Raw genomic sequence first — 14399 nt, 5'->3', positions numbered from 1 at the left:
ATAAGAAAAACACAAAAGACATTGAGCAAAAAGATAGTAGCATAAATCTTGAATTTTGGGATCATTTTGTGGAAATTATTTTTAATCTATTGGTCTACAAATTTGACATTTTTTCTGTTGTTAATTTGTTCTGATGCAATCAAAATTATAATCAAACTGACCAACCTCCTTGTCCATGACGCCTCTTGATCTATGGTCCAGATTAAGACCGCTTGGATCTGATAGTTGGATCTTGGATCTGAAGTAAACGTGACTCGATCAGAAATTGATAATACTATATAGTGCTCATTCTCATATCTAAATTCGTCATATAATGTTTTCTTGCAATTCATAGGCAGCACAATACTTTTGACTGGCTTTTTTTTCACCAAGGCACTTTGTATTGAAGGAGTTGTCGTTTAAACTTAGAAAGGAGCTCATTCGATTGGAAATTGAAAGTTTCCAATCGAAAATTCGAGTGCCCTTTTTAAGGGTCAAAAGTGATTGAAGGGTAACCAGCCCCCTCCCCTACACCTATTATTTCCCCAGACGCATCGAGTCAAAATTTTAAGACATCCATTTTGTTCAGCGTAGTTCAAAGCCCCAGTAACTATGTCTTTGGGATGTCAACCTTCCCCACTGCTTTCAGGGAAGGGCTGTAAGTTAGGAAATTCGTCCACTGTTTTACATATAGTATATTACGTTGAGAAAGAAGGGCATGTTTCACCTTTACTTTCCAAAATAACGAAGGGCATTCAGGTGAGCCTTTCAGAGAATGTTGAGGGAAGTGTTGAACTAAATCAAAACACGTTATGTGCATATGGGTTGTCAAAAGGGCATAACTCAGGAATGACTGGGTATATTAATTTGGAACTTTCAGGAAATTATAAGAGAGATGATCAATGGACCAAAAAGGCAATATTTGCACGCTTCTACTACTGCTGCTATTACAGCTACCACTACTACTACTGCTTCTGTAGCGAATACTACCAAGGCTGAGGATATTGAAATGAATATCTGAAGAAATTTCGAGGTGAAAGTTGAACTAAATGAAAGCATGGTATGTGCATACAGATTGTCAAAAGAGCATATCAGCAATATTTTTGGAACAGCTTAAAGTATCAAGATGAAACTTCTGGTGCATCATGAGGAGGATGTTGAACTGACCAAAAGGCAACAAGTACATGCTACCACTGTTATTGATACTGCTGCTACTATTGTTAGCAGTACTACTAATACAACACTATTACTGCTACTACTGCTCCTACTACTACCACTGTGATACTAGTACTATTAAGGCTAAGTGTATGAAGGTGAAAATTTGAGAGAATATTGAGGGGAAATTTGAAATAAATCAAAACACACTATGTGAATGCAGATTGTCACAAGAGTGTATCTCAAGAATGGATTTGGGGTATTAACATGGAACTGTTAGAGAATGCTTAAAAGGGAAGATCAATTGACCAAAAGGCAATATGTGCACGCTACTACTAATACTCTTACCATTGCTATTTTTACTGCTACTACTACTACTTCTATTGCAACTATTTGTAAGGCTAAGGGTATTAAGATGAAAATTTCAGGAAGTGTAAAGTGCAAATTATGTTTTGGTTTTGAGAAGGCATCGGGTGCCTCAACCGTACTCATGTTAATTTCTGCTCGTTTTGAGTTTCACTCTGTTATTTATTGTAATTTCTGTTCGTTTTGGGTTTCATTTATGGGGTTTTACGCTTGGAAAATTATTTGACTATATTTTGCTCATTTTTAGTTTGATGTAGCTCTATACTTTTCTTTGAAAAGCTTATTTTGTGGAATTTTTTGAAACTAATCAACTACAAGAGCAAGGTTACATTAGCAAGAAAGCAGACATAGTAGGAAGCGAAGAAAAAAGTCACGTGAATTAAGACAAAAGCGTATTGTACTTTTACGGCAATATATGCGGTCTTGTTTCCAGACTGTCTCCTTAAAACTAGAATATTAACCCTAATTTTATTCCGGATCAATCATTTATGCGTATTTTCCGTATTCTGTAAAAATTGTGGTATTCTAGCGATTCTAAAAAAAAAAAATCAAAATATTTTTTCAAAAAATCATAATAAAAGTCAATTATCAAAATAAAATCACATGGGAAAAATAACACTAGAAATAGTGACAAATCTCTAGGGGTGACAGCTCTGCTGTCATTCCTCCCTCAAGATGAATTTAAATTGCAGAAATGTAAAAATTGCTTGCAACATGTAATAAACCTTTTAATTCTGACAAATCAAATTTGAGAAAGGTAAAAGCCGAGTTTCATTTGGTTTCTTCCCCCGTTAAGTTCAAGATATAACCCCCACTGACATAATTCACGTCCTATAATAAGCAATGTCATTTGGTTTTTAGGAAAGAAGACGATGCAACATATGGAGGTCATTTCTGGTCATATGAGAATGTATTTGCGAAGAAGCTAAAATGTTTAGAGGTCCTTGGGGGTCCAAGAGTATTGAAACCAGTTTTCCAAAAATTAATCGAATCAAAGAGTAACAGGCAAGTACACATAACGTTAGTCTTTTAAAAAAATCCAGATACAACTTTTTTGCCTAGAGTCAAGATAGTATGGGCTTTAGAAACCCTGTACTGGTTTTGGTGCTACTTTTTCAGGAAATTCAGAGGGGATGCCCACTCTCCCCCACCTGGTGTACATCTCTGAGAGCCATATGGGCTATATATTCCCCATAGCACATATGACAAACTCCTTACAAGGCCGTGTGCACCTCCGCCAAGCCTGGGCTCTACTGTGGTGTAAATAATTTCTTATCAGTAAATGCAATCATTGAGTTAATATTTTAAAAGAGAAACATTTCTTGTACTGCATTTTTGTACCCCATTCTTTGAGAACAGAATTCCATTCTGTGAATGTAACAGTATTTCATTCTTGCACTGCACTGCTTAACTGCGGTCTAAAACTAAAAGATGCTGAGTCTAATCTTAAAGGCATGCATAATGCTCAAAGCACTAGAATGGTTTATTGTTTATGTGGGGAAAACACCTCAACTCTACTGGGTTTTCGTTTCGCAGAAGGATTAAATAAGAAATATAGTTTTTTTTTTGGGGGGGGGGGATCTTAAAACTATGTAGATCCTGGATAGAGCGAAAAGCCTCCACCCTCTCCTCCCATCTCCGTCCCTGTCTTAGAGAGTGAAGCTTTTCGCTAAATAGTCATATATACGCAAGATCTTGCCTACGCAACAAAACTTTCTTTAGTTTGTGATGTTAAGACTATCTATTTGTTGGTTTTAGCTTTTTTTTTGTTTTATATCTCAAGTTAATTTTATATTAATTTTACTCATTTATATTGCCGAAGATGACTTTTAGTTATATAGCCGAAATATTCATTTAGTTTCTTTTAAAATTCACTCGTTGGATTGTACTTTTTGTTATTTGTGTAATAGAAGGGCAGTATGGTCTTAGTCGTTATTTCCATTTTGATGATTTATGTGAAATCAGCGAAAAAAGAAATTGTATCGAGGAAGCATATTTTTTTCGGTAGAGAACAATTAGTTTAATTTTGTTGACCAGCTTTATATCTTTGTAGGCTTATTTTCCTAGACAGAGCCGAAACGTTACTTCATGACCAATTTGGACAGACTGATTATTGGAGAGGAAGAAGAAGTATGCGTTTTTCTAGTCATTTAATCGATATAGCTAATGAATTTCGGAAAACTTTCCTCAATTCCTCGGATGAGAAGGATGGAACCAAGGTGCCTTTAGATTGGCGGATTGAAAGCAAGGTGAGTTTTTTGTTGCCATGGCCGATCATTGTGAACTGCTCACTTTGTATCAAAATATTCTGTCAATGAATTGGTTCAGTTAGCTGTATTTTGAGCACCGTTTCGAGTTTTTAAACAAAGGGCGGGGGAATTTTACATAGGAGTGTGTGTGTGTGGGGGGGGGGTGGCAGTAAGGCAGTAATGTCTGTTTTGTTTCTTCTGTTTTATCCAATTTCAGGCTGAAACTTTGTGACGAGTTAGTGCTTAGTAATTTTGTTTTTGATGAGCAAGTAAAATAAAAATCGAAATGGCTTTTATGAGTTCCATTTCTACAAAATTGATTAACGAACCATGAAAAGAACTTGGAGAAGTTAGATTATGTATTTAATCAGTAAGATAGAATTCAATGTCAGAAAGTTGGGCTGATTCCAATTTTTGTAGGTTCATTAGAAAATTCTAGCTTTAGTTTTAAAACCTTATAAAATGAGGTTTAGTTTCTCAAAATGGCCAAAACATGGACAATGAACACTTGATGAAGTTTTAGGAGACACTTTTATCAAATCCACTTGAAAGTACCATGTACTCCATTTTCTACGCTCAAAGACATCAATCCACTAGAATAAATCTATCCTTCCTCCAATTATGCTCCATTTCAAGCCATCCTTGTATTGCATAATCTTAAGCCAAAACCTCTTCTGCAGCCATTTTTCTTGTTAGGGTACCTTGAAAAATTCATTGTTCTTAAAATTTAAAATGACTTAGGGTAGTTTCAACGACTTAGGGTAGTTAAAATCTTGAACATAGGGTAGTTTGAGCGCATGCTGTTTGGAGGTATGGTGGCTTTATTCTTACTGAGTGTGATAAACTAAGGCAAAGATGAATTCGGAGAATTTTTCCATTGGATAATTGGCACATTATAATCTAAAAAAGCACTGTTTTTTTCTCTGTATGGTATCAGTTGTATTTCTTTTTAGTCGATGTATAAATCGTTTATATTAGCGGATGAAATCGAGTGTCATATTGATGACGATTTTTCGACAGTTTTACTCGTTTTGAAGTTTAGAGTTTGACCCTTTTTTTCTAATAATTCTATTGCTTTGTTTTTTCTTCTGCAGTCTTTTACCTTCTTTTTTTTTAATACAGCATTTCAGTTTTTCTTTTATTTAGGTGGATACATATAGTAAAGGTGGCCCGTATATAGCAGCTCATTTAAGAAGAAAAGATTTTTTATCTGCAAGGAAGTCTCAAGTTCCAAGTCTTGAAAAAGCAGCTGAAACTCTGTCCCTGCTAGCAAAGAAAAACAACGTAAGCAAAGTGTTTATTGCTAGTGACGCTAGCAACAAAGGTAAATAAACATTAGTCTCGTTACTGGCTCTTGTTTTGAATTTTCTGGCGCTCTATTTTAAAGTGACATAACAAAACATGACGACTTTCTCAGGAATTCGGGAAAACAATTTTGGCGATTATGTTTGGTGATCTTTTCAGACACTACGTGATATGAGGTTGCTTTTATGGCAATAGCATTAAAAAATAAGTTTCTTGCTTAGGAAGGGTATATATTCTCATCTTTGAAGCTAAAAGCTGAGGATTTATGATCACACCTGCACAAAAAGGTACAAGAAGTGAAATTCTCCAGGGATCAGCCCAAAGAACCTCCAAGTAATAATGATTGACTCCCTAATTATCCATAATAGCATAAAAAATACGCTAGCATCGGATTGCCAATTAGATGTTAATATCTTATTTACAATGCACTTAACCTTAGGTGTGCACTCACCTAAAAATACCTAAGTCTACACATCAAGCAGTAAGCAGTTTGACCCCCCCCCCCGAAATTTTTGTCCGACTAGTAATAGCATAAAAAATGAATATACAAATTTTTGATGCGTTTTTTAAAGTTTTTTTTTGCCCCCTCCCCTCCGAAATAAATCCTGGATACGACCCTGCTACAAATGGTCTAAAGGTATCCTGATTATTGGAAATAATGAGAGTGATATTTTAGCTACTTATAGTAACACATCTAGCTCTATAATCATATATGACGGTAAGGTTCCTTTAGACTTTTCTTTTTTCCATGTAAGGTTTCAGCATATCTTGACTGTTGACTTATGAGTCTTTTAGTTTTCTTTTCTTTATCGTAAGCATATTTCTGGGTGCAAGGGCTGTTTTGTAGGGAAACCAGCCTAATTATAGCTGGCACAGTGCTTTTAGAGATTATTGCTTGAGCATATTGCCGGATACGTCCATACATTGTACACTAATTATTGCAAATAGCATAAGCATAGGAAATACATGGCTGCTATCTAAACCATCTCTACTCAAAAGCAAGCATATGTAAAGAGGTTGGTTTGAAATATTGTGTCGTGCCAAAAACCAAGTTGCGCATCTTTTATTACCATATTTTTACTGGTAAGGGATGATAAGTTTTTTTTTAGAAAGCATTCTCTTTTTTGAGGATTTTCATAGAAAAATACCTATTATTATTACAGTGTGTAGCTAAAAAATGGGGTCGTATTTGGGTACAGAGAACGCTGAATTATGTCGGCCATTCTTTAAGCTAGAAATTTTCTGGGACATGTTTGTTCTATTCATGGCCGCTCTCTCGTTTCCCTCTATGTGAGGTAATTGTATTTCTGTGATTCTAGTTGTCGGATAAATAACCGCTAGAAAAAAATCAGGAGCCCAACGACTCTTTTCAGAAAGTGTCGGGTACGACCTTTGGGTGAGTGCTTGGAGAAAGCTTTAGCCTAGAAAATGCATACTGCTAAATTTGTTTTTCCTGTTCAAACTTTTGAAGGGGAGGGGGGTGGGGTGCGGTAAATAGGATTTTTCTGCAATATATGCCACTTCTAGAGAAATCCCACTAAAATTTAATAATTGATAAATTGAAGAGACAACAAAAATTTCAAGGGTCTGGAAAATGTTGCTGTTAATATTGAAAACCTTTAAAATTGATTATGTGTGCATAATCTGTGCAACTGCGCAGTTTAACTCACCTAGGTAGGTTCTGTTGCTGTGAAATTCAAGTCGCAAATATTCGGTACGAGTGTGTATTTTAGTTTTGGACCTATCTAATTGTTTTAAATCTTATATTAATAAGCTCATCATCTTTTTTACAGAAATAGAAGAAATAATGAGCCATATGCCAGAAGACTTGAAAATTTTCACCTTTCGCCCTTCACTCCCCATGAAAGGGAAAATTCTTGATGGAGGGATTGCTATAGTTGACCAAATCATTTGTGCTTGTGCAAAGTAAGTATTCATGTGTTATTTTAAAGTAATTGAAATAAGGCCTGATGTTCTCAAAATGTAATTTTAGTTCCTAGTGAATTTTGTTTCGAACAAATATAACAATAAAATATATTACGAAATATTGCTGATCACGGTAGATTATCTTGCAAAGTAGGACTTAAAAAGGCCAAAAGTAATCCAAGATTGTTTTGCTTGTTAGATAATAGATACTCAAATTAAGGTCTGTTATCCCTTGACTTTTCGTATGGTTTTGCTCGGAAGATCGAACTGAGCACCCAACTATCAGTTTTGATCCCGACGTGATTTATTTAATAATAAATTAGTGATTTTAAATGAGCTTGGAGCCATTTTCTAGGGATCTGGGGAAGAAATGTTTGTATCTCTTCTATATTTTTAGCAAATAGTTCTGGAAAAGTTAATCTATATTTTCCAAATTTAGAATGATTTTTATGTGAAATTTCTGATCTTGATAGATTTTCCAAAAATGTTGCTTTTACTTTCAGTTGAAAAAACTTTTTTGTCTAATTTCTGATCATTTTTAAATAATGCCGGTAAACCTGGCTCCTCCTCCGTGAACAATTCCTTCCCCTGACGGAAAATTCCTCCATAGAAAGTTCTTTCCTCGTAAAAAGCCACCCCCCCCCACCAGGAAAATCACCCTAAACAATTCCATTCTAGCTGAAAATTCTCCCCGGGAAATTTCTTGCGGACGATTCCGGCTGAAAATTTTTTCTTAATACACTTTCATTTGAAAAAGAGTTTGATTTCTGATTGTTTTTAAAATCATGCCAGAAAAACCCCCCTCCATGGAAAATTCTTCCCGATAGTGTCTCGCGTCCTCTAGTAGAAAGCTGTTCCCGCAGAAAATTCCCTCTAGAGAATATATCCTGTGGAAAACTCCACCATGGAGAATTCTTCGCTTGGAAGGTTCCCGCCCCTCCTACGGAAAGATATTCTAGACAATTGCCCGGTAAAAGTTTTCCCGCGGGCAATCTCCTTAAATTCCCCACGTGCAAAATTGAGTCGGAAGAGAGAAAGTAAGACAAATAAAAGCATTTCATAAAGGAATTCTGGCAAATTCCCCCATTGAAAAATTTCTGCTGGAAAGCTCAGCCCCTGAAACTTCCCTCCCCACGGAAAATTATCCCCGTGGAAAATCCCTCTAGCAGAAAATTCACCCCCCTCCCTCCCCGGAAAATGTCTTAACTTCCCAATAACAAATACTGTACGTAAGCGATGTGCAAATTTAATGACTTGCATATCTTTCCCGAGAGCTTTGGGGGGGGGGGGTCTTGTTATCCCCAAAGGTATGGTTACTAGGTTTTTCAACAATTCCGATTAAAACGGCTTTCTCAAAACTTTGAATGGACGACTTTGAGGAAAAAGGGGGGTGGGAATGAGCTCTTTTCTGATATTCTAGGACATTAGTTCGATGCTACCCTTGGAAAAAAAAACACCAACAAATAAACACGAATCCGTGATCTTTCTTCTGGCAAAAAATACAAAATTCCATATTTTTGCATATGGGACCTTGAAACTTCTACAATAGGGTTGTTGGATACACTGAATCTGATGGTGTGATTTTCATTCAGATTCCTTGACTTTTAGGGGGTGTTTCCTCCCTTTTCGAAAATCAAGGAAATTTTCTCAGGCTCTTAGCTTTTGACGGGTATCACTAAACCTAATGAATCTTGTATATTTGGAATCAACATAATAAGCCGATTCTTGTATATTTGGAAGCAACATAATAAGCCGATTCTTGTATATTTGGAAGCAACATAATAAGCCGATTCTTTTGCTGTAGCTATTGATATCAAAATTCCGCTTTTTTAAGTTTTGGTTACTATTTAGCCGTGTCGCTCCTTAGTTACCACGAACTGTTTGATTTAATAGTTGTAAAAATTCTAACCCTTTCTACACTTCGATCAACAGTTGGTGAGCCAAGTGTTGCCTAGTTATTTTTTCTGACTCGAGAGTAAAGATCTCTGAGGTTGTAATGAGCTCCTGCTTTTCAAAAACATTATATGTTTAATAGGTGTTGAAAAAACTCTCTCATATGGGACTTCAATGTTTCAATATTGCTATGGAAACGGATTGGTTGTCAATAATAAAAGGACAAATTCAAAATGTCCAGTTTCGTCCATTTTCTGTGTGATATCTCTTTCGATTAATTGGTATATTGTTTTTAAAGAGCTAATTGAATAAGTTTATTTGAATGTTACGATGGATTTGCTTCAAATTCGCTGTGTTTTAAAGATGATCAGAATTTGTTTTGAAAAAGACAAATTCTAAACTTTTAAAGCGAATCTTAAAATACAGTCTCGTGAAGTACGTCTGTAAGTTTGTGCTAAAATTTGGCTCATCATGTCCATTGAAATACTATGTAAATCTAAATGCTTCTGCTGGTTTTTTTTTTTTTTTTTTTTTTTTTTCGTTTTTTTTTTCTTTTTTTTTGTTTTTTTTTTAAATTTAAAATTTTTCTAATTTTTTTTTAAGTAATCGGAAGTGCTAATTCTAGAAAATAGTAGTAAATAAGTGACGTTGTTAATCTTTTCCTCGTTTATTCCCAATTTTTTCAATTTATTTACTATAATTGATATAATTGCAATTATATATATATATATATATATATATATATATATATATATATATATATATATATATATATATATATATATATATATATATATGAGGACTTAATTTTATCGTTACTTCTATCGCTTGTTTCTTAAAAGCGAGCCAGTCCGAGGCGCACAATGCTAGAGGGCGTGATAAATTATCACTGAGCGATTATTTTCTTAACAAAAACTGGATTGGTCGGGTTTATTGTCAAAGTGCTAGGTGCACTCCACTGCCACGCAAATCCACGCCTCAGAAACCACGAAGCATGCAAGTGAGATATTGAGTGTTTATCCCGACGATCTTGAGTCTATGATTGGAGTTGATCACCCACGACAGCTTGACATCATTGTCCCTGCTCACTATTAAGGGAAGACTGATTCAAAAGATGCCGTACGATGACATCATAGACACCTTCGCAAGAAAAAAAAGCAAGGAAAAAGGCTTGATCAATTGCCTTTGAAGTTAAATAGTCCTACTTACAAAATAATGTATAATGTGTACATGTTTTTATGTGTTGCCATCTACCAATGGATTAAACTTATTTTCTATGCCTTTTTGGTTTATTTAATTTACTTATTGCCCCCAACGCAAATATTTGATTCTCATATTATTATCATAAGTGATGTTATTTGCGATAAAATAAAACTGGCCAGAACATAATTTGCACTTTACTGAAAAACTACAAATGAATGTATATTGTCAACTTAATATACACATGCTCATATTTGTTCTTTAAAATCTTTATACTTTTTGATTTATTAAAGTTATAAAACTGAAAACATTTACAATTTTTTTTCAGTAAAATGCAGATTATATTCTGGCCTTTAGAAGGCATAGGGGTGTGAGCCCTAGCCATGTTAATTTCTGCTCGGTTTGAGTGGACTCGGTTATTTATTGGAATTTCTGTTAGTTTTGGGTTTCATTTATTCATTGATGCTGACTTGTGGTTGTTTTACGCTTGGTAGATTTTTTTATTCTATTTTTGCTCATTTTTGGTTTAATGGGGTTCTTTACTTTTCCTTGAAAAACTTATTTTGTGGAAAATTTTTTTTTTAATTAATTGACGGGAATGAGGCATACTGCTATGCTAACTCTGATGGTCACACTGGCGCTTTTGACGCCCTTTTCACCTTAATACTCTAAGCCTCACAAGTTGTTGCAATTAAAGTAGTAGTTGGAGTAGTTTAGTAGCAGTAGTATTAGTAAAAGTAAAAGTCGTAGTACTGACATGCATATATTACCTTCTTGTCAATTGATCTTCCACTTTAAGTATTCTCTGAAAGTTCCAACTTTACCCAAATCAATTCTTGAGATACGCCCTTTTGACAATCTACATGCACATAGTGATTTTGTTTTAGTTCAGACTCCCCCTCAATATTCTGTCAAATTTTCAACTTCATACGCTTAGCCTTAATTGTACTAGTATCATAGTAGTAGTGGTAGTATTAGGAGCAGTAGTAGCAGTAATAGGGTATTATTGTTAGTAATAGTAACAGTAGTAGCAGCAGTATTAATAGCAATAGTAGCAGGTACATTTTGCCTTTTAGTCAACTGAATATCCCAGTCATGATACTCCTGAAGTTTCCTTTGAATACGATAATCTGTTCTAAAAATATTGCTGATATGCCCGTATCCGCAATCTGTGTGCACAGAATATGCTTTGGTTTAGTTCAACGTTTTTCCCTCAACAGTTCCTCAGATGTTTATTTCAATATCCTCAGCATTAGTAGCACCCGCTACAGAAGTAGTAGTAGTAGTAGCGTGCAAATACTGCTTTTTTGGGTCAATTGATCATCTCCCTTATCATTTCCTGAAAGTACCAAATTGCCTAACTTACAGCCCTTGCCTTGAGGCCTCGGGGAAGGGGGTTTGACACCCCCAAACGCATAATTACTTAACCTTTCAGCAATACCGAAAAAATTGATGTCTCAAAACTTTGTTTGAATATTTGTTTTTGGGAAATGGTGGGCGTGGGGGGGGTTGCTGTCAAATAGCTTTTGACTCTTAAAAAGGGCACTATAACTTCCAATTTCAAATCAAATGAGTCTCATCTCAATATTTCTGTTGTCTACATTTCGAGAAAACACGACGTGTGTGTGTGTGGGGGGAGGGGGGGGTTTAGCTGTCCTCTGATCACTGACTCTTACACAAATACACAACAAACCTGTAAATATTTATTGAAAAAGCGCTTTATAACAACAATACACAATAAGCTTGAGATTGAAGTAGATATTTTATTATTTTCACTTTGCAGTCCCAATAGTTTCAAGCTGGTTTTTAATTTTGTTCTTCAATTAGCTTTTGACTCTTAAAAAGGGCACTATAACTTCCAATTTCAAATCAAATGAGTCTCATCTCAATATTTCTGTTGTCTACATTTCGAGAAAACACGACGTGTGTGTGTGTGGGGGGAGGGGGGGGGTTTAGCTGTCCTCTGATCACTGACTCTTAAAAAGGGCACTAAAACTTCTGATTACCTTTCCAGTGAGACCGCTCTGAAGTATATACAACCACCTTTTCTATAAAAAAACCTTATATGCCCCCAAGGCATAACTTAAAACCCTTGTCCTGGGGGCTGTAAGGTGGTTGTCATCCTCAAAGACATATTGTCCGGGCCCTTCAACTACACAGAACAAAATTGCTAACTCAAAATTTTTATTGGATGTGTTGGGGGAAATGATGGGCGTGGAGGTTAGAGGGGGCTGGTTTTTCTCAAATTACTTTTGGCTCTTAAAAAGGGCACTATAATTCCTGATTTCAAATTAAATGAGCCCCAGATGAAGTTTACACGACCAGCCATTTTATAAAAACCTTATATGCCCCAGGGCATAACCTACAACCCTTGCCCCAGGGCTCTGGGGGGTTTTGCCAACCCTAGAGACAATGTTATATTTTCTTTGGACTATTTTGAACAAAAGGGCTATCTCATAGTTTCAATCAAATGCATTTGGTGAAAAGAGGGGTGGTCGAGGGGGAGGGGGTGCTAGTTGTCCTCCCTTACTTTTTACTGTTAAAAAGGAACTATAACTTCCAGTTTTCAACCAAATGAGACTTCTCTAAAGTTTGTACAATCATGCTTTCTATAAAAAACTTAAATGCCCCCGGGGCATAACTTACAACCCTTGCCCCCAGGCTCTGGGGGTTTGTTTCAACCCCAAAGGCCTTATTATATGATATTTGGACTATTTTGAATGAAATTGCTGTCTCAAAATTTCAATTGGATGAATTTCGGGACATTACGTGTGTGTGTGTGTGGGGAGGGGGGGGGGGCTAGCTGCCCTCCGATCACTTTTACTCTTAAAAATGGACTAGAATTTCTGATTACCAATCCAATGAGCCACCTCCGAAGTTTATATGACTACCCTTTCTATAAAAAAAACCTTTATATGCCCCCAGGGAGTAACTTAGAACCCTTGCCCTGAGGGCTGTGGTCATCCTCAAAATCATAATTTCCTGAACTTTCAGCTACGTTGAACAAAATGGCTATCTCAAAATTTTAATTGGATATCTTAGGGGAAATGATGGGCGTGGGGGGGGGGGAGCTGGTTGCCCTCCAATCAGTTTTGACTATTAAAAAAGGTACTAGTCCTTTCAATTTCCAATCGAATGAGCTTTGTTTGAAGTTTCTACGACAAGTCCTTCTATACGAAGTGTCCTGGTCTAAGACAAACAAATAATACATTGTACCAACATCGTTCTTTACTTAGGCAGCGCTATTGCGCTACCTATGATGCACTTTTAGAAATCATCTAATGCGGTAATTATTTACTATTTTCTAGATATTTCATTGGTTCCTACGAATCTACCTTTTCTTTTCGAATTCAAGAGGAACGTGAAATTCGTCAGTTGCACCCGGATTCTACATTTAACCGCTTTTGCGGCGATCAAGAATTGAACTGTCAACAACCAAGCAGATGGAAAATTGTCTTTTAGAGGGTGTATGTGTTGGGGGGGGGTGTAAAATATTTAATTTTAGCTATTTTATATATTAAATACAACGTTTTACATTTTATTTATGACGTAGATGGAATTAACTAAATCAGATATTATCAAATTAACGAATCTCTATGTTCAGATTAAAAGAATGAATTGTTAAGTTTTTAACTCAGAACTTATTTACGTGTAAGCGAAATTCTAAAAAAGCTAATTTTTTGTATGTTTGTTCGTAAAAAAAATCAAAATAAAATCAAACAGTCTCAAAAGGCTTATTTTTCAAATATTTGATTTTACTATCTATTACCCAGACCGGTGTTAGTCATGAGAAGGTATTCTAGTTCATTGCCAGATACCTGTCTAAGAGTCTGATTAGTTGGCCTTTAAGTATAAATCAACTGAACTTGGGTTTTGACTTGATATAAAATCAGTTTTTGAATACCCTTTGTAAAATTGGTTTCAAAATAAATTATTGGGGGGGTTTTCGCTCCCCTTTGAAATGCCCAGAATTCCTGCCATAATTTGCTTGATTATGGTTTTCACCAACTGGGATCTACTGAAGTAAGTTCTTCTCAGCTTAATTGTTAGTGCCCAAGATGTTCCATTTGGCTTTTTAAACGCTCACACCTAAAGGCAAAATAATACTACCTCAAAATTTGTCACACAAGGCTAATAACTGTACTTCCACGTTCTAAAAATACTAATTTTACAATATTACACACTGCAATGAGAAATCTGATATTTTTCTAGATATTTCCCCATATGAACTAGCGAACTGAGATTTATCATTATTAAATTTTTCCCTGTTTTTACAAGAACACACAAAGTACTTAATACTTACAGAAAAATCCTGACCATTATGAT

The 14399-nt window shown here is 35.6% G+C and overlaps 1 protein-coding gene across 2 annotated transcripts in view; it reads left to right on the top strand.

Annotated features, from left to right (window-relative positions):
* O-fut2 (O-fucosyltransferase 2) overlaps positions 1-13552 on the top strand; it is a 54534-nt gene extending 40982 nt beyond the window's left edge. The window contains exons 4-8 of one of the 2 annotated variants that reach the window (XM_089107164.1): positions 2362-2505; positions 3554-3749; positions 4896-5073; positions 6848-6980; positions 13382-13552. In XM_089107164.1, coding sequence (XP_088963290.1) covers positions 2362-2505; positions 3554-3749; positions 4896-5073; positions 6848-6980; positions 13382-13535 — 805 coding nt within the window. In that variant the 3' untranslated portion in view covers positions 13536-13552. The remainder of the gene's footprint in view (positions 1-2361; positions 2506-3553; positions 3750-4895; positions 5074-6847; positions 6981-13381) is intronic. The other variant, XM_089107165.1, reaches the window with a different exon arrangement.
* The last annotated feature ends 847 nt before the right edge of the window (positions 13553-14399 follow it).

The sequence above is a fragment of the Artemia sp. Qi Xiang Cuo genome, chromosome 21, assembly GCF_049724085.1.
Source record: "Artemia sp. Qi Xiang Cuo chromosome 21, ASM4972408v1, whole genome shotgun sequence".
NCBI classification, from domain to species: Eukaryota; Metazoa; Arthropoda; class Branchiopoda; order Anostraca; family Artemiidae; genus Artemia; species Artemia sp. Qi Xiang Cuo.
The sequence above is the reverse complement of the archived record's forward strand: the minus strand, read 5'-3'. Positions and strand labels throughout refer to the sequence as shown.